Below are 20,079 nucleotides of genomic sequence, written 5' to 3'. Positions count from 1 at the left end.
TCGATTGAGAACGATTTCTCATTTACAATGACCACCGGAGTTTGCAGCAAAAATACAAACACAGAATATTTGTGTTGGCACATTCATTTGTGCACTTTGCATTGGTAATTCTTTTTCATATGAGGAAAACAAAAACACGATCTGAAATGATCAGAACCTTAATGTCACCAGTCAAGTGAAAGTCTGTGTAGATAAACTGAAGTAGCTATAGCTTCTGCATTCAGCAGTTACACAGTAACAGTCTCAGAAGGAGAAAGAAAGACTACATCCACACTCTTCCTTTACATTTTTATTGTTTCACAAATGTCTTTGAAGCACAAATGAAATGTTATCAGCCCCTGCCCTTCCACCTGGCCTCCAAACACACGGCAGGTACCTGCGCGTCTTCAGACATCAAGAAGCAACTGTTTGGACTCCAAAGCTACACCTACACAGCAGAGCGTACAGACATTCAGTGTAGTGAGGCGCTCTGGGAAAGGTCTTCTGAATGAAACCTTCCTTCAACTGATTTACCCAGCAGATGGAGATACAAAGACATGTTTAAAACAGCAAACATTTTTTAATCAGAGTGTTTTGAAAGTTCTTTCATGTACTTGTGAAACATGTCCGTCTGTTCAGAATAACATCACTTGTGTCACACGCAGGTTAAGGTCTTGCTGTGTCTTAGAAAATAAAGGCTTTATTATGAATTAAACATGGTTTTGTTAAAGAACTTTAAGATAATTACCATGTAAAAAACAATATTCAGGTCTTCTTGACATTAGTATTTCTCAGTAAAGCTGAATCACATTCATTTTAAAACCCGTGCTGTTCACATTCTCTGATTCTTTCATGTTCAACCCGTCAACAATCCACTTCACAAATCACTTGTGGTTCTGGTTCTGGTACCGTCATTGGCATAAAATAATGGAATCATCACTTTTCATGTTGTCTTCTGCTTGAAGAAAAAGATCAAGTAAAAACAAAAACAATTTTATCTAACCCATCTGACCATGTAAATCATTCTAAACACTCTAATAGACGAATAAATCATGAAGTTTCTCTTTGTTTTGTCTGAAAATACTATTGTCTTTGGTGTGTGTAGAGGTGACCCTCACTGTCATGCAAATGTTAGGAATAGCCTGGCATGATCACTGCCTTCCATGTACATACATCCACTCCCGTTATCTTGGCAAAGCCCTACTGAGCAGCCAGCCTGTGTCACACAGTAGTTGTGAGTGTAAAGCGGCAGCTGTGCATTGGTGTCACACGTGCACACTCACACACAGAACAGGGTGTTGTAGTTAAAGGTGTTGAGTTACAGTTCCTAGTTCATCGTTTTTGAATTGGTGAGTGTGAATGCATTTGCATGCAGGTTTTTGTGTGAGCTTCGTTTTTGTTACACATGGATGGGTTAGATACTGGATGTGTCCGTTTGTGTAAAAATCCCTGCGCTTTGTTTCCTGAGCTTGTTTCAAGGATGATTTCATCCTTTAGTGATGGACGGTGTGAGTCAGCTCAGGTCCGATCATAGAAAACCCACAAGATCCAGAAGAAATGTAGAAGATCTGCACATACATCACATCACATCACATCACATATTCTTACATACATTTACTTGGTTTGGGAAGGCCAGAATGTTTAGCCGTTAAAAAAATGAAGTAAAAAAGCAAGAAGACAAGATCTTGTAAGAGTGATGACTCCATCCTTTCTATTTTCATTTCTTTGTTGAGGGAATGAGAAACCCTGGTTAGTGTTGCACTGCAGCATCATCTCTGTCCTAAATCTCCCAGAGGGAAATGTGCTTAAAATTGATGTGCATTGGAAAAGGTTCTCTTAACAGTTATTGTGTTAGAACAGCAGGAACTTAATATAGCCATTATACTTTCTTCCATTTTACATTTCATAAAAACATGTGTAACTTATTTTGTACAGAGTATTTAATTCAAAACAACCAGTTTTCCCTGAAGCACAAAGCATGACACGATAGGAAAATTCAGCTGAAATACATTAGGCAATATAGAAACATTTCTCTTCATGAATAAGCAGCAACACCAAAAATATGTTTACAAATGGCTTTTACAGTTGTCATTAATAGAAACCTTCTGTGACGTCCAACATACAGTAAATTTGTCAGATGCAGTACATTCAGTCAGCAGGAAAAAAAACAGAAAAATGTGTCCTCTGTTGAATCTTTGTGCTTTTTCAACCACATTCTCTCAAATCGACAGTTTTATGTAAGATAAGAAACAAAATCCAAATGCTTCCTCAAAATGCTGCAGGTGAGAGTTTCCAGACGATTCTTCTATCATTTCTGCTGATTCACTTTGACAGGAGAAGTCCTCCATTGTAACGTCATCTCATGAACAAAGAAAGCTGACAGTTATATTAGGCAGACACACAATGCAACAACCCAACACTTTCCTACAAATCATTTACAGTTTACCCCCCCACCCAGCCCCATTTTTATTGAATTGTAACAAACATTAATCTCAAAGTTTCAAAAATTGCCCAACTAGCTTTATTGCCTGTCCATATCCAATGTGCTGGAACCAACCCACCTTCAGTGTGGGGACTTCTCTGAGAAAGTGGACACATCCTTCACAGATCAGTTCAAGTGTTGTGTGGATGCTCTAAACAAAATCAGATCCATTCTCAAAATGCTTGAGTATTGATGAGGCTCACAGACATGATAGTCTGGGGCAAACATGCAGCATGCAGAAATACTTTAGAGATCTTGCAATAAATCTGGCAGGAACCTTTTATCAAGAAGAGCAGATGCTCTTTCAGTCAGCCCAAACAATCTACCAAAGTCGGCCCTAAAGGGAGTCCACACTGTTTGACGTCCCAGATGAATTCCCTAAGTCAAACTCTTCTGGCTCCGTCTGGTCATAGATAACACGCAGTTTTCAAAAGGAAGTTTCAACATTTCCTTACAGAGTTTCTTCCATCTTGTGCATAGTGAATGTCTTGAGACCAGAACCACACTAATTCTTGGCGCACAGAACTCATATAAGTAAACTACTAGGATGTAGACACAAAGACCAGCAAACACCAGATCTGGGGTCAAAAACCAGGTCCTTTATGCTGGTTCATTGCTGTGTTACTCAACTGTGCTGAAATGCACATCTGTCCAAGTGGCATGGTTCTGTGTGAATGCTGTGACATGCTACACAGAACATGCACTCAGTGCAACCCCCCCCCCCCCCCCCCCCCCACTGGATCAAATCTTGGTAATGTTTCTCTGACCAGTCCGCTGTCACAGTAATAAATCCACCAAAGATTCTTAAAGGGCATCCACAGCTACTAAGCAGAATATGTTCATGCTGCAACAAAACGCACTCTTACCTCAAAGCTGAATCAATAGCAGACTTAAGGGCTCTTGGGCCAGGACATGAGCCTCTTTTACAATGTAAAAATAATATTGCTCTGGGCTGGTGCACCAGTGCAACTGGACGGTGTACCACCGATTGTCATAAACTGGCCCCGCTAGCTTGGCTTGATTTTCTCTTGGTCTTGTGCCCAATTTTAATTTGGAGACCAAGCTTCCCATCGGATATTGTATTTATGTAGAACCATCTGTGACTTCAAGAAACACAAAAATCCACATGACAAGTAGCGGAATCTGAACTACCCCAAGAAGATGACACCACACTGGACGTGCAGGGTTTTAATGGCTTTTGTAGAGGTTCTTGTAAAGCAATAAAAATATCAACCTTGAGTACAGTTGAATACAGCTCCCTCTTGATTCATTCGGCTCCAGGTTCTTTTCAACTTCCTATCATGGACTATTTTCTGGCTGATTGAACAATTATCTTATTAAAAAAAGCCTCCCGTCTCCAGACAACATCTTCATTTCTGGGAGGTGCATGTCTGTGCAAACACCAACAAAAGATTAATGATCCAAAAATGCTAATGCATTTGCATGTTGAAAACATTGATCAGCCATTTTTGTGCAATGCCACCAATAAACTATGACCAAATGTAGGCCCAGTGTTGTTCCGTACTTTCCTAAAAATGTGCAAACAAGAGCAGGCTGCACTACATTAGAGTTAAAAAAAAGTATTTTAACAGTAATAAAGTCACAATTTATTATTTATTGTATTGGAAAAAAAACTTATGTAATTTTAGGGTTTAAGCGTCTTTACCATCTGTTGTTTTTTAGACATTACCGTTTATGAAGTTGTTGTACCTTTGGGTTAAAAATTTTTTTATCATCTTGTCTTCTGTAGAGAAAATATTGACCATTTAGTGAGGGTCATTAAATTTATCTCAAAGATATCAATCCATCTGACAGTATTTAGTATCACTATCTTTCAAAAAATGTAGCAGTTTGAATATGCAGCTTCCAACTATGTTTGGATTCAAAGATTTTCAGAAAATGCCAGGTTTGTGTAAATACAGGATGGAAGAAAAACCCTGTTCCTAACCCCAAACCCTATCCCTTCTTAGGGGCTATGCAAGAGGTTATGTAAGATTATTGCTAGTCCTACATATTATCAGTTGTATGAAATTTTAACTCCAAGTAAAAATGGCCCCGACATTACATATGTGGCACAAACATTCTTATGGTTTTTCCAAGGCATCACAGAAGCAGAATGTTGGCTTTGCGGTAACATGAAGCGACTAACTGCAGCAGCACATCTAAAGGTAACAAAACCAACACTGAGAAGTATTCCCTTCTCCTGTAAGGTTGTTCACTTCTTCCACTTCAGTTGTTTTTTACAAACTCGCCTGCCTCCCAGCGCAGAGCCATGGCACTCTTGCGTCTTCCTCCTGTGTAGTCCTCAGGAAACTGAAAGACAGTTATTTGATGCTTTTAAAGCAGGTTTTCCATCATGTTGTATTTTTACCAGAAAGCCTAGTTCGGTCTTTTAACCATGAATGTTAATGCAAATTTAAATGAGTCAAAGGTGGGGGTTTCTGGTTTGCACAAGTTTTTCAGTCCATTCTTATTTTTATTCTAACGAATGGTTCTTACCTGCCCTAGGACCACTAAATAAAAATTTGGTTCATTTACATTGAGACTTGTGCTGCTATGTTGAGTCTTTTTGTTCTTGTTCCCCTTTTAGGACATCCCTTCATGGGTCACCACAGCAAATCAGCTTTCACAGAGTCACACATTTACTTTGGCAGAGATTTTCACACCAGATACCCTTCCTGATACAAGTCTGTAGTTTATCCGGGCTGGGGACCGGCGCAGGGGGACCAGGACTTGGCCCCTCGGTGGCTACACAGTTCGGCAGGAGCGTAAAGGGTCTTGCCCAAGGACCCACACTCATTGCAGCCTCTGGAAAATGACCCCTGGTTTCACACGCACCAATCCTATTTGATTAATGTGCATTGTCCTAATTCACAGAAAGAAATAAAATATATAAATATATTTTAATGGCAGTAGTAGGTTTTCTCTGATTTGCAGCAGAGATGTTTTTTTGTGTCAAAGCTTGATTTTCATCTGCTTTTCGTTTGGATAACAGGTCCTGATGGTCCTCTGTGCTTGTGGTCTGAATGACATCACCCAGGGTAAGAGGTGGTGTAAAGTGCTGCCTTTGGGGTTTTGCTGTTCTGCCAGAGTACTTTAATGCTCACAGGGTAATAACAGTGGCCCCTCAGCGGCCCTCGCTGTTGTGTTAAAGTCAGAGCTGTGGTTCGTATTTGTTCTGCTTCACTCACTCACATACTGTCACCCACAGCGTTGAACTATACCTGCCTTTGCAGTAAATGATGCCCTGGTGGAACTCAAAGTGATATGATTGGACTCATTTTTGTCAAAACGCATATGTCCAGAAAGACTTGCATGTTATCTACACGACTATGATTGAACACTTTCAGATCATGTCTATGAAGACTCTCATTCATCCAGGTTGGTTCCATTGTAGTAGGTTTAGGGGATGTCATCTGGACTTGTTTTTTTTTAAAGTTAGAAGACGTTTCGCCTCTTATCCAAGAGGCTTTGTCAATTCTGAAATAGCTGGTCTAAGAGCTGGTATATATATGCGTTCATGGGGGAGGAGTCAGACCTGAAACTGGAGGTATTGTCCACTTAGCCTACATGGTTTCGGGTCGTTAATAGTCCTTTGTCCTCAGCTGGGGGTTGGGGAGCCAGTGACTCACTCTCCAAATTGGTCCTCTCTTTCAGCGGTTAACGACTCAGGTGGAACTGGTTTGGTTTGTTTAGGTTTCAAAACACTGCCGTAGATGGATGGAAGAATAAACCTGAGACCACCATTCTTATTAAGAGAAGGTTTATCCTTCTTGACAAAGATGGCTTCTTTCACTCCTCGCTCAAACCATCCTTTCTCTCTGGCTAGAATTCGGACTTCACTGTCCTCAAAAGAGTGGTTTGTGGCCTTCAGGTGGAGATGCACTGCAGACTCAGGTCCATTTGGGTTGGCTCTGCGATGTTGGTAAAGCCGCTTGTGTAGAGGTTGTTTGGTTTCTCCTATATACTGTTTATTGCAGTTCTCTTTGCAGTGGATAGAGTACACAACATTACTCTGCTTGTAGCTGTGAATTTTGTCCTTTGGATGAACCAGTTTTTGTCTGAGGGTATTGACTGGTTTAAGATGAACTGGGATGCTATGTTGTTTGAAAATCCTTTTAAGTTTTTCAGACAGGCCTGAGATATAAGGAATTGAAATACTGTTCCGTTTCGGTTCTTGTTCCTTCTTTTCTTGTTTTCCTGTATGTTGGGATCTGGTGAATGCCCACTTGGGATATCCACAGGTTCGGAGGGCTTGGTGGATATGTTGCTCTTCCTTCTTCTTTCCGTCAGAGCTTGTGGGCACCTCCTGGGCTCTGTGTTGTAATGTCCTGATGACGCCTAGTTTGTGTTGTAAAGGGTGGTTTGAGTCAAATAAAAGGTACTGATCAGTGTGAGTAGGCTTTCTGTACACTTCAACCTGGAGCTGTCTGTCCTCCCCAATGATCACAGCACAGTCTAGAAAGGCTAGGGTGTTGTCCTTTGTGTCTTCCCTGGTGAACTTGATGTTCTTGTCGACTGCGTTGATATGATCTGTGAAAGTCTCCACTTCCTGGCTTTTGATCTTGACCCAAGTGTCGTCCACATATCTGAACCAGTGGCTTGGAGTAGTACCTGGGAAAGAGTCCAGGGCTCTTCTCTCGACTTCTACCATGTACAAATTGGCCACAATGGGTGAGATTGGAGAGCCCATAGCACAGCCGTGCCTCTGCCTGTAGAAGTTTCCCCTGAATTGGAAATATGTGGAGTTGAGGCACACTTCCAACAGTTCGCAGATGTGGTCTGGTGTCAGATTTGTTCTGTCTTGTAGCTGAGAATCCTGCAGTAATCTCTTCCTCACTGAAATCACTGCCTCTGTGGTGGGAATGCAGGTGAAGAGGGAAGTTACGTCATAAGACACCATCGTCTCATTAGAATCCAGCTGAAGATGTTTGACTTTGTTAGCAAAATCTTGTGAATTCCTAACATGATGCTCTGTGTTGCAAAGGGGCCAAAATAGTAGCCAGGTGTTTGGCCATGTTGTAAGTTATTGAGTCAATGCTGCTGACAATGGGTCTCAGTGGTATTCCTTCCTTGTGGATTTTTGGGAGGCCATACATGCATGGAGTGGTGTTACCCGGGTACAGTCTGTAATAAAGAGGCTTGTCGATGACTTGATCTGTCTCCAGTCTTTGTAGGCAGTCTTTAACCTTTTTCTTGTAGCCGCTGGTTGGGTCTCTTCTCAGTGCTTCATATGTGGTGGTGTCACTGAGTAGGTTGGTAACTTTGGCTTCATAGTCCGCCGCATTCAGGATCACAGTACATCTCCCCTTATCCGCTGGTAAAATGTTGATACTTTGGTCCTTCTCCAGGGCTGTCAAGGCCTTTCTTTCATCTGAGGAAAGATTGGAAGGTGGTGGTTTGGCACTGGACAGTGCAGCCGAAATTTTGAGTCGTAATTCTTCAGCTTGAGATCCAGTCAGATTGTTCCTCTTTATGGCTGTTTCTGTAGCTGTGATGAGGTCTACCACGGGGATATGATTTGGTGTAACCGAGAAATTCAGCCCCTTGGATAACACCTCTTTCTCCGTTTGAGTCAGCTCATGGTCGGAAATATTCTTAATCCACCTCTCTCTATCAATCCGTGTCTTGGTGTGGTTTCCTCTATTCTCCCTGTTGAGCCTGTCCTTAAGGATCTGTTGTTGGTTTGTGAGAGTCTGAAATTTCTTGATTTGCCGTTGCTTGCTTTTGTGGTGTTGTGCCAGTTGTGCTTTCCGGGTGAAACCGACAATCTTCTCAAGAACTTCTTCAGTAACAGTTGTGGCCAAGTTGTCCTGTAGATTCTTCATTTTACCTTCCAGGTTGTTGATGATGAAATACGTCTGTCTGATTCTGTCCTTTAAAAGTTGGGTTCTGGCTCTGTCCTTGATGTTCTCGGCTCTGTGTCCTTTAACCCCTTTGCCTATCTGTAGGTTTTTGGGAATCACGTTGCTTTGTCTGCATCTCATGTTGAACCTGACGTGGTTCTTGTAGTCCGCCAATTTCCTAGCTGTCTTCTCCAATTCCCGTACCAGCTGGAGGGTTTCCTTCCCAAAGTTAGAAGAAACATGTCTATGAAGACTCTCATTCATCCAGGTTGGTTCCATTGTAGTAGGTTTAGGGGATGTCATCTTTACTTGTTTTTTTTAAAGTTAGAAGACGTTTCGCCTCTTATCCAAGAGGCTTTGTCAATTGACCAATTTGGACAGTGAGTCACTGGCTCCCCAACCCCCAGCTGAGGACAAAGGACTATTAACGACCCGAAACCATGTAGGCTAAGTGGACAATACCTCCAGTTTCAGGTCTGACTCCTCCCCCATGAACGCATATATATACCAGCTCTTAGACCAGCTATTTCAGAATTGACAAAGCCTCTTGGATAAGAGGCGAAACGTCTTCTACCTTTAAAAAAACCAAGTCCAGAAGACATCCCCTAAACCTACTACTTTCAGATCACAACAAACTGATATCCATGTTTCTGCTAATGTGGGGGCTGGTAGCAACGAAGCTGACAGGGGAAAATGTTTCCAACAAGATACAGACTCAGATCTCTTCTGAAATTATGTAATTGTGAACATTGAGTTTTAGCTCAGGTGGGCTATAGTTTGGTTTTGTTGTTAACATGAGCGGAACTTTAGTGTCTGCCAAAGGAACTTTGTTTTCTAATACTTCTCTGTCGAAAAGTATTTCGATCTTAGAAACTGTCACGAGAACGGGCAGACAGCTGGATCCAATTGCAGTAGGTTTTATTAGCTCAGCCGAAAGTCAACAAAGCTAAATCAGGGTCAGGCAGGCAGGGGTCGATACCGAGCATAAGAGGATTAGAGAAGAGACTGGGGTAGTCAGGATCCGGGGGAGATTCGGGGCAGGCGGCAGGCAAATGAAATCAGAGACAAAACAGGGTCAGGAGACAGAAGATCAGGGTCGGATATAACCCTTGGTGATGTAGGCAGAGTGGCACAAACAACACTTTGCACTGAGTGAAGCTCAGTGCAGTGCTAAACTGTGAGTGATTGCAAATGAAAGTCAGGTTGTGTGGCATCAACGTCAATTCTCTTTTTATCTACAGTCATGCGTGATCCATTGTAAAAACTGGTTACAAACTCTGAAAACTTGAACTTACCCCTGCACACTTGGGAGAGATGTGGAGGATAGTGCATGATGCTGCAAAAGCAGCATTTCACTGCAGAAGGAAGCCTGGCTTTGGAACTGGTAGCAATGTTGGCAGGGGGGCACAGAAAGGCCCCAAGGTGTCAAAACAGGTGCAGAAGGCAGAGGTGAAAAATGAGAGCCAATGCCAATCTGCTTGCATCTTAAATTATACGCCTGAATAGGTGCTGATGTGTTTCCTAACATTTTCTGTAACCTTTTAAAATTCAGAGTTTGATCTAAGAGCATCATCGTGTCATGTCAGCATTACCCAATGCGTCTTTCATCTTCTCCACACAAACAAAAGCGGTTTCTCCTCTGAATTGTCTTTGGGATGCATTCAGTCAAAAGTCAGAACTCTGTCTCCCCCTCTGGTCACCAGCAGGAACCAACTCCAGAGTTCTGGCCACACATGCACATACATCTCCCAGCAACCCCAGCGCACACTTTCTGGGTGCTGCACACCTGACTTTCATTCACTCAATATCAACCACAGCATATTCAAGCTCTGCACTGAGCCTCACTCAGTGTGAAGTTTTGTTTGTGCCACTCTGCCTTCATTACCGAGCGTTACATCTGGACCTGACTTTGTGTCTCCTGACTGTGTTTGCCTTCTGCTTGCCCCGACTCTGGCCTGGATCCTGACCATCCTGTCTCTCCTCTGATGATCTCATGCCGTCTGCCTGTACTTGTGACAGTCACAGAGACAGAAAGAAATATGAAACAATTTCGGAATAGTCTTTTCAAACAGAACGAAGCAAAGACATCTCAGAGGTGGATAAAAGGGCTATGTAAGGGCGGCTGTTAAGAAGGTTAGAAACCTGGAGGGAAGGAGCGTATTGATGGAGAGGCTATATGGGCATGACTGAATGGATGTTTGAAAAATGTTAACCTGAAAGTGGCTGCTGGCGAACAATATCATTAATCAATCCATTTTTATTTGTGGCACACTAAACCACAGTCCAAACTGAATGGTGAACAACAAAATGTGACATGTTGAATAGAATAGAATAGAATGGCTTTATTGTCATTGTGCATAGTACAATGAGATTTAAGCATCACCATCAGTGCAAGAACAGTAAGGAAGGGAACAGTAGTAAAGATAACATTGTAATATAATAAGCTCTAAAACAGTAATAAGGCAAAGCATTGTACTTGATTTTGTCTAAAAACGTTTTTTAGAAAAAGCCTGAGAAAATACTTACTCTGTGATCACAGGACAAAACGGAGCGATCCATCCTGTAGGCCGTTTTCATTGGGGATGAAGGAGACGATTTGCACTTCACCGGTACATCTACTTTTAAAAAAAAAGATGACAACTATTAGAGATTTGAATGCATGGACTTGGAGGTATGCTGGTGATCATTGTGTCTGCTGACATACCTGACTTGTCAAAAGCCAACGTGTCCATGTGATGAGTCAACACATTTTCTGTGCTGAATCTGTCTTTGCCATACAGATTTGCCCTCTCTTTCCTCAACTCTTCCTCCCTTTGCTTCACCATCTTAATTTCTTCATCCACCAATGATATTGAGCTTCTGGACCTCAGCTTGAAAAATGGATTGTTTAGAAACATCTTTTCTTCTGGCTGCTCACAGGACTTGTTGAGGGAGAACTCAGAGGCACTGCGAATAATGACGTTTGATGTCTCAAGGATGATAAGATTTGAGCTGTTGTCTTCAGACTTCCACCCGCCAGGCCAAGAGGGCATGCTGTCTTTACCGGGTGTTGGGCCCGAGGTGAGGTCATTTCTTGGGTCCAGAATAATGACATTGTTTGCAGACATTTCGTGTTTCAGTGGTTCCTCAGTGGGTGAAGACGTGATAATGAATGACGGTGTCAGTGGTGTGCTTATGGACCTGGGTAAGCTTCGTGATGGAGCGCAGTCTGTTGACTTACCCATCCTGGTGAACCCCCTCTCCCTCTTGAAGTGGTCTTCCCTCTCCACTGAAATGCGTATCTCCCTTTCAACAGGGGTTTCCAGGTCATCACAAGTTGATCTATAACTGGAATCATCCAGCCCTGAATCCTCTGAGCAAGGGCTGAATTGTGTCTGAGGGCAAAAACCGATCAGATTCAGGTTCTCCAGCTCATGTGCTTTGTTGTGAGCTCTGTCAATGTTGCGAACAGGTGTGTGCATGAAGCTGTAACTGCTACGCAACATTGGCTGCCTAGTTGTGGGCAAGATAATCTTGTTTTTCATTTGTTCTTCCATTTCACGCCACTGTTTACGAGCCATCTGAAAATTGACATGTTCTGTGCTAACATTCTCACTCTTTGTCTCCTGGATTACACAAAAGTCTTTTGGCAGCTTCTTGGTTGTGCCTGTATTGACGTACTTGGTGTGGTTGTGATTGGAGTCTTTGCCATTTTCATTCTCATCTTCAGATATTTTGGATAAGCTCTGGAAACTGAGAGGATTGTATTTCACCTCAAGCGGAGGTGTGGGAAAGGAACCTAAATCTTTTGGCTGTTCCAAGACTTCTGTCACTTGGGGGACCTCAAAACTAACTTCTTCAAAGTTCCGTAGTTCTTGTTCCTCAAGGTTAGCCTCTTCTGCCTTCTGAACAAATAGTTCCTGGGCACTCAGTTGGAGACTATCCAAATATGAGTCATCATCCTCTTTATTGATGGAGGAGGAGAAAATGGTTCTCCATTTCTCATCTGCCTCGCTATCTGACAAGTTTTCTTCAATCTCAACTCTGAGGCATTCATCCATTTCATCAAGGTCATGGCAGGACTCATCTGACATCACCTCCTCTCTGATGCAGTGCTCTAACTCTGACTCTTCTTGAAAAGGTGGTTTGTAGAGGACTTCATGGTCCTCTGGCTCCTCAGCTGAGTATTCCTCTAGATTTTGGTAACCATCTTCCTCGGGACAGAAGGCATTGAAGGCTGTGCCAGAATAAGGGATACTGTATAACTCCAATTCAGGGTCCTGTTCTGTCTCAAAGTACAGTTGTGCCTCTGGCTCGGGTTCTGGCTCACTGTAATCTCCCATTTCAAAATCTCCCACAGGCTCCAAACTCTCCTGAAGTTCTGGGTCATTTTCAGGCTCACTGACCTCTGATTCGGGATTGTGCTGAGGGCTTTGCTCTGGTGTGTCCTCTTTATGATCCTCCTTCTGAGAAACACTGTCTGCACTGGATGGAGTATCAGAGACCGATGATGTAACTAATTTGTTTCTGCTGAGTTCCTCAAGATCGTGTTCTAAAGCCAAGTCCTCTACTCCACACTGGAAAGGCAGCTCACTGCAAACAGTGGTCCCAGAGTGGTCAGTCTCATCCGTCTCAGATGTGCTGGTGAGCGTGTCAGAAAAAGAAGAGCTCACAGTTTCCATTGGGGTGACTGATGAGTCTGGTTCCACTAAAATAATTGGTTTATCTTCAGAAAAATCCTCCTCCTGCTCAGGTGAATCAGTGACCTTCGCCTCACACTCCATCACAGGATTTGATTGTTCTGGTGTTTCCATGGAGACAGAGATGTAATTGTCGTCTTTCAGTTCTTTTCCATCTGTGTCTTTCTCTGCCAAGGTAGCTTTCTGATGAAAAAGCAGAATAAAAGCATTTTAGAATTGAATATCTAGCTCAACACTTTCAACGAACCACAGACTAAACATTTGGGATTTTGTTTTTATTTGTCAGTTTTACTGTATCATTACTTTGAATGTACTCTTGTCTAAATATTCCACATGATCATTTACTATTATGTAATATTAATATTACAAGAGGAACCTGCTCAGCATCTTAATGAGGCAGAATATGCTTTTTCTCATCGCATATAAGTTAAGATTGATCATAAAGGATGAACGCATCTAAAGAAACATAAAATTGTGAAAATGTTAAACATTTAAATATAGTCAATTGAAAAAGGAAGCTCATAATAGTATTTTTTTTTTTTTTTACTTTTCCTGTCCAACAGCTGGGGAAATAGATGAGAACTGACGGCCTCTTGTGTTGGACATATTTTACTTTAACAATAGGGGTTATTAAACTTCAGACAAACCAAAGGTACGTTTGAATAAACCCTTTCTGTAATCGAGGCCAAACTTTATTAATTTTAATCAAAATTTTTTGTGTTGGACCGGACTGGAAAGGAAAGGAGGGAAGAAGAGAGAGGGATATTAGAGAGGGGGGGGGGGGGGGGGATAGGAGGGTGATCATATAAGGGGGGGGGGTAAAATCACGAAGCAGCATAAAGCCACAAGTTGCTGGGTGTTTTCACACATGCATACTTATGCCTTCAAACCAACTAGTGTGAAATATTTCATTCAATCAATCAAGCAAATTATTAGTGCAAAGGTGAGCTAACACCTGTGCTCAGGTGAGTGTTTATGTTCTTCTAAAATAGATGGTGGAATGTGAAAAGAAGGAGGGAGAGCGCCCAGGCATCCCCACACCAAGACCCCCGCCACAGCTGCTGTAGCAGCCAGCCAGAACCCCCCAACGGCACTCAGCAGCAGGCAGAGAACAACCGCCCCCCGGGCCGATCACGTCCGCCAACCAGGCCAGGGCCAGCAGGACCGCCACGGGGCCCCCAGAGCCAGAGAGCAAGGAGGCATGGGGGGACAGAGAGCGCAGCCCCAGCCCAACCAGCCCGCTGCGCTGGGGGGGCTGCATAGGGCCCAGGTCCCCTCAGCCCACGGGTCCCATCCCCCGAGGCGCCGACACCCCAGGCCCCACACCACCCACCCTTCACATAGAGAGAGGAGCCAGGAAGCGCTGCCCGCCCCCCCCTCGGAGCAAGTCCAGGCCCCCGCGCCCAGTCAGCCCCCCCCACAGGACAGGGTCAACAAGCACCCCCCAGGTGCTGTAGGTTTTTGACAAGAAGTTTCTTTTTACCACATTCATCAACACCCACCTGGTGTAAAAACACCTGTGTGTGGTTTAAGACATTTCAGGTGGAAATGATGTGAGTGGGTGTTCCAACTTCTTTCTTTTGGTGCCTCACATCCAAAAAAAGAAAAAAAGAGGAGTTAGATTCTTAGTAATTTGACAGAAAGGTATTTGGCAGAAGAGTTCTGTTGTATTGTTTGGTAATGATCACCACACTGTTATTATGGACTCACAAGAAGACTGCAGCAGCACTTCACAGTTTTATTGTGAAAATAATAGTGCTTGTGTGACTTTGGCAAGTCTTTCTGGAAGGTGCTGAGCATAATGGGAGAGACCAAACATAGCAGTTACATAATCTGTGCAGAGACACTCATTCAGATGTGCGTACAGGAATCTGGCAGTGGGAGCAATGTTACTGCTGTTGCTGAGGGGACTAGATGTTTACCGCAGAGACTTTCAGCATTAAAAGAGAAAGCACATCAAAGGCACTCGAATAAGAAGACATTTTATACGCTCTTATGTAAGGCAAAGGACTGTGTCTGACTCCCACACACCATAAGATAAGCTGCATGCAGGATCATGACAAAGTCCCACCTCTCTCAGAGTCGCATTCACTCTGTACCCAACAGCACTCTCCCACATACTGGATTTTGAAGCACAACACAGGATCAGATAAAAGCACCTGCCTGTATTGTCTTTGTCCTGGTAATCTGTGGAGCATGATCAGGAAATCATCACTATTATAATTATTACCTTTCTTATTAGAAATGTTTACTCTCCTTTTGGGAACAGAGGAAGGACTTGCAACACTAAACCAATCAGTGTGGATAAAGCTTTGGCTATATACAGTACATATATACAGTGAGGCAAAGAAGAAGTCGATCACCCAATAATTTTACAAGTTCTCCCACTTAGAAATCATAGAGGAGTCTGACATTTTCAGCATATGTTCTCTGTGACAGACATCATCTGAAACATGTGATGGTTTAAGCAGAAGAACCTTCTGAGTCATGCATGATTTCAAACCATGTCGTCTTAGTGGATTACCAACAGTAACAATGGAAACGGGTGTCCTTTCAGGTCACTGACCAGCTCCTCCCATGTAGTTTTGGGCTGAGTCCTCACCTTTCTTAGGACCATTGAGACCCCACCAGGTGAGATCTTGCATGGAGCCCCAGTTCAGGGAGATTGACAGTCATGTTTAGCTTCTTCCATTTTCTAAGAATTGCTCCAACAGTGGATCTTTTTTCACCAAGCTGCTTGGTAATTGCCCCGTAGGCCTTTCCGGCTTTGTGAAGGTCTACAGTTTGGTCTCTGGTGTCTTTGGACAGCTCTTTGGTCTGGACCATGTTAGTAGTTGGAGTCTTACTGCTTGTATGGGGTGGACAGGTGTCTTTATCCAGCTAACCACCTCAAACAGGTGCTTCTGATTTAGGAGAATAAGTGGAGTGGAGGTGGACTATTTAAAGGTGGACTAACAAGTCTCTGAGGGTCAGAATTCTAGCTGATAGACGGGGGTTCAAATGCTTATTTGTAGCAGTAGCAGACCAATAAATAATTTGAAAAATCCTCCAATGGGATTTCCAGATAGTTTTAGATGATGTCTCTCACAGTGGACATAAGAGGAAAATATCAGACCCCTCCATGGGTACTGCTTTTGCCACATCCACCACAACGGCTTTCCTCTGTTCTTTATCCACCACTACAATGCCTGGTTCTCTATTACCATTCTATCAGTCTGGATCTGGAAGTCCCACAGGATATTTGCCCTTTCATTCTCTACCACCTTCAGAGGTGTTTCCCATTTTGACCTTGGGGTTTCCAGTTCATATTCTGCACACATGTTCCAGCCACTTGATTGTGGCGCTCCATGTATGCTTTCCCTGACAGCATCTTACACCCTGCAGTTATGTGCTGGATTGTTTCAGGCGCCTCTTTGCACAGCCTACTCAATAGTCCATTAGCAGTTTGGTCATCTGGTTTTGTTGGGATGTAAAATGGCTTAACGATGCATAAGTAGAGAAGATTGTTGGTTTGTGATGGAGGCTCTCGCTGGTAGAGATTCGTACACACATGGAGATTTTTTTAATGTGATTAACATGAACCCTGTTTTGTTTATATAGTTTCAGGTTTGGCTTTTCTGCTTCTATCAAGAGTTTTTCACACAGTTTGAATGCGGTTTTGGTTCCAATCACATCTAGCAGTCTGCTGATGAAGCGATGTGGGGGAGGTGGATGAAGTGACAGCTGAGCACTGCAGTAAGTGCCAGGCCTGCTGATGGTTACCATGGCGCTCAGTCTGTTTCGGCAACCACACAAGTTCGCCTTGGGAGTTTGTAGGTATCGCACATTCATGTTCAAATTTCTGTCTAAGAACCCTCCTTTTTCTAAAAAAACACTGTGAAGGTTGAGCAGCACAATCCTTTCACTGTGCTCATGCTGATGAAGTGGAGACCAGCACCATTCAGCTGTTGGTAATTAGTCATGTGTCAGTTTTATCATTAGAAAGTTAACAAAATATGTTGTTCAAACTTACATGTTAGATCGAACTGTTAACTTAAGCCAGTGGTTCCCAAACTTTTTCTACAGGGCCCCCCTTTCTGAAGATTAGAATATTTTCGAGCCCCCCCACACTGACACAAACAAACAAATCCTTTGTTTCTAAACTCCACCGCGCCCCCCTGGCCCCCCAGTTCGGGGACCACTGGCTTAAGCTTTTGTCAATGGAGACAACGGAAGCTAATCCAGCAAATAAGTAAGGGTTAATGGACGACGAAGTGTGCATTATTACTTTTTAACGCACGCTGTGGAAGCCTGAACCATCCAACGCGAAGTGCATTAAAAAGTAATAATGCACGCTTTGAAGGCCATTAACTCGCTTGTTCCATGGTGAGTTACAAAAGCAATACATATTAACCAATTTTTAGTCCTTAATTCTTGTTTTTTTCCGATTTGGATCACTTTTCTCACAAAAAGCGGACTATTTGTTAGCCGCACCCAGTAACAAATTGTCTGCGTCGCACAAAACCACCGCTGCAGTCAAGATTCGGCGATATATATATGCTGATCTTTCCGATGGGTTGAATAAAGCATCAGTTCAGAGAGAAAGTTCACATCTTACCGCTTGTTTTTGCTCAAATTATGAAGCAAAAAGTTGTTTTAAAGAAGCCGGCGCAGTGATACGAAACATTTAAGCTAGGTGACCGGAACTTCTTTTTTCAACGTGCGGTTATCACTGTGGTTTATCACGTTTTAATGTACACCCAGCAGCCAATCAGAATCGAGTATTCACCCAGACCATGGTATAACAAGGAAAAATGAGATTCTAAATTCTAAAAGCAGTTTTGACTCAGAGGGTTACCTTAGTATTGGTATTTATTTAATAAAGGATACCATTACGCTGAATCTGTCTCTGCAAATAGGTTGTGTTGATTTAAAGGACAGTCATCAGAGTGAAAATCTCATTTTGTTTTGCTGTTTCCGATAAGTCTCAAAACACAGCTTCAATTCTGTTTTGATACCAAGCTGTAAGTACTGCTAGAAGGTTCAAACACCAATCAGAAGAGCAGGATTTCATGGGATTTTTGCCTAAAACTAATGCACATCTTTTTCTTCCAAAATCAAATTCAGAAGAAAAGATTTAGATGAATCAAGAATGCATAGCGTAGCCTTTATCTTGGATACTGATGTGAATTTCATTCCAAACATCAAACTTCTCAAATATTTTACAGAGGGGCTAAATGAATAGTCAGCCACTAATAGTGCAATTTCTCCCACATAAAAATGAGAGGCCTGTAATATTATTAATACACAGACTTAACCCCTTCATACCTTTTAATCCAGGATTCCACTCATAAAGCCCTTCTTCTATCAGAAAGGCCCTTAAAGATGAAATGGGGCTGCTCTTGCAGCGTGACATTGATCCCACTCACACCCCTGGGCAATGACAGAGTGGCTCCATAAAAGGCATTTCAGGGTCTTGGAGTGGCCTAGTCAGATCCCAACCTCAGAAAATCTTTGGAGGGAGTTGAAAGTTTGTGTTGGCTTGTGACAGTCCTGATACATCACAGTTCTAGAGGAGATCTGTGGGGAGGAATGGACCGAAATAGCAGCAACGGCATGAAACAACCTTGTGAAGACTCACAGAAAACGTTTGGCTTGTGTCATTGACAACTAAGGGTTCGCAGTTTTCTCTCATTTATCGTTACGATCCATAAACAACCCATGATAGGTGAAATCTGTGACGTGGATCACAGATGTTTTAAGGCGATAGAACTTCTCACTACACACTTTGCACACTTTTCTCAGACAGACTTGAACATTTTCAGAAATGAAACAAGCTAATCTCATTTTTTACAGGAGACACAGCACAGATAGTATTGACTGAAAAGGTTAACAGTCAATCAGGATGCAGAACACACTGGGCTGTAAAAAAAAAAAAAGCATGCAAAATTCGCCTAAAAAACAAGCAAAACAGCCAGAAAGATGAACCACAATTTTGTAAGGGACCATTGTATAAATAAGAATTTCAGTTACTGACCAAGTTCTTGTCTTCCACCATAAAAAATATTCTTTAAAAATGTGATTTTTGGAATTCCTGTAGTCTATCCCTTATGGTTGAAGAATCCCTATGATGAACATTAAATGCCCCCCATCCCTTTAAGTAGGAGAACAAGCACAACTGTTGGCTGACCAAACCCTTTATTGCCCCACTGTAAGACAACGGGCCAACAGATGTCAAGATGGGACATTGCTGCTTCATAGGGTCTAGACCAGGGGTGCCAAACTTCAGGCCTCCCGCTGGTTTTCAGAAAAATCTGCTGCTGATAACCTGGATCAGGTGTGTTTAGCCAATAAGGAGCTTCGACGGCTCCTGTTGGTTGAAAACATGTAGGACACCGGCCCTCACAGCCTGGATTCTGAGCCCCCTGGTCTAGACTGTAAACTGTTGGGGCAAGTTTCATTGGCCTGCACATAAAAAGACTTAGGTCTTAAAATTGACATGAACCAGGATAGACGGATCAGGTTTTTTTTAAATGCCCATGAATGATAATAATCATTTTAAAGGTAAAACATCTGGATGGTCAACAGGCTAGTTCTTTGCAGGAATCATCAGTCCTTTATGCAGAATAAAAAGCTGTAAACATCAAATCTGACAGCCCACAGTTTGGAGAGAAACTGCACTTTACACTGAAACCTTCACACATCACTAAGAGGAGGAAGAACATCAGCACTTTGGCTTTGGGGAGTCGAGCTTTTTTTTTTTTTAAACTATTTCTCTTGTCAGAAATTAAAGGCTGCAAAAGCACAAAAAATCTGCAGTTATTTTTTTTACAAAGAAGTAAATGTTATACTTGAATAATTTGAAATACGAGTATTATTAGTCAAAAACATTAGGATATAAATATATATAAGACTAATGCACAAAGACATAGCAGAAATAAGTGAACCCTGAAGATCGGAAGTGTGACACAGAAAATGTTTGTTTATAATTATGATGCTTACATAATTTTTTATAAAAACATCCCACAAGAATTTGATTGTTCTCACTTTTCTTTTTATGAAAAAATATGTAAACGTAAAACATGTCATTTCCAAAGTATCTATTTTAGCAGCT

At 42.4% G+C, this 20,079-nt stretch overlaps 1 protein-coding gene across 5 annotated transcripts in view; it reads right to left on the bottom strand.

The window, feature by feature from the left end:
• Window positions 1-274: 274 nt before the first annotated feature.
• Window positions 275-20,079, bottom strand: part of palmd (palmdelphin) — a 57,161-nt gene continuing 37,356 nt past the window's right edge. For 3 of the 5 annotated variants that reach the window (XM_011473562.3, XM_020702080.2, XM_020702081.2), the window contains 3 exons: window positions 11,012-13,169; window positions 10,834-10,925; window positions 275-4,774 (listed from right to left, as the gene is read on the bottom strand). In XM_011473562.3, coding sequence (XP_011471864.1) covers window positions 4,691-4,774; window positions 10,834-10,925; window positions 11,012-13,169 — 2,334 coding nt within the window. In that variant the 3' untranslated portion in view covers window positions 275-4,690. Of the gene's footprint in view, window positions 4,775-10,833; window positions 10,926-11,011; window positions 13,170-14,488; window positions 16,160-20,079 lie in introns of those variants that run through there. The other 2 variants (XM_020702082.2, XM_011473563.3) reach the window with 2 other exon arrangements.

This window comes from Oryzias latipes, chromosome 20 (assembly GCF_002234675.1).
Source record: "Oryzias latipes chromosome 20, ASM223467v1".
In the NCBI taxonomy this organism is placed as follows: Eukaryota; Metazoa; Chordata; class Actinopteri; order Beloniformes; family Adrianichthyidae; genus Oryzias; species Oryzias latipes.
Note: the sequence above shows the minus strand (reverse complement) of the source record. Positions and strands in the feature narration are given on the sequence as shown.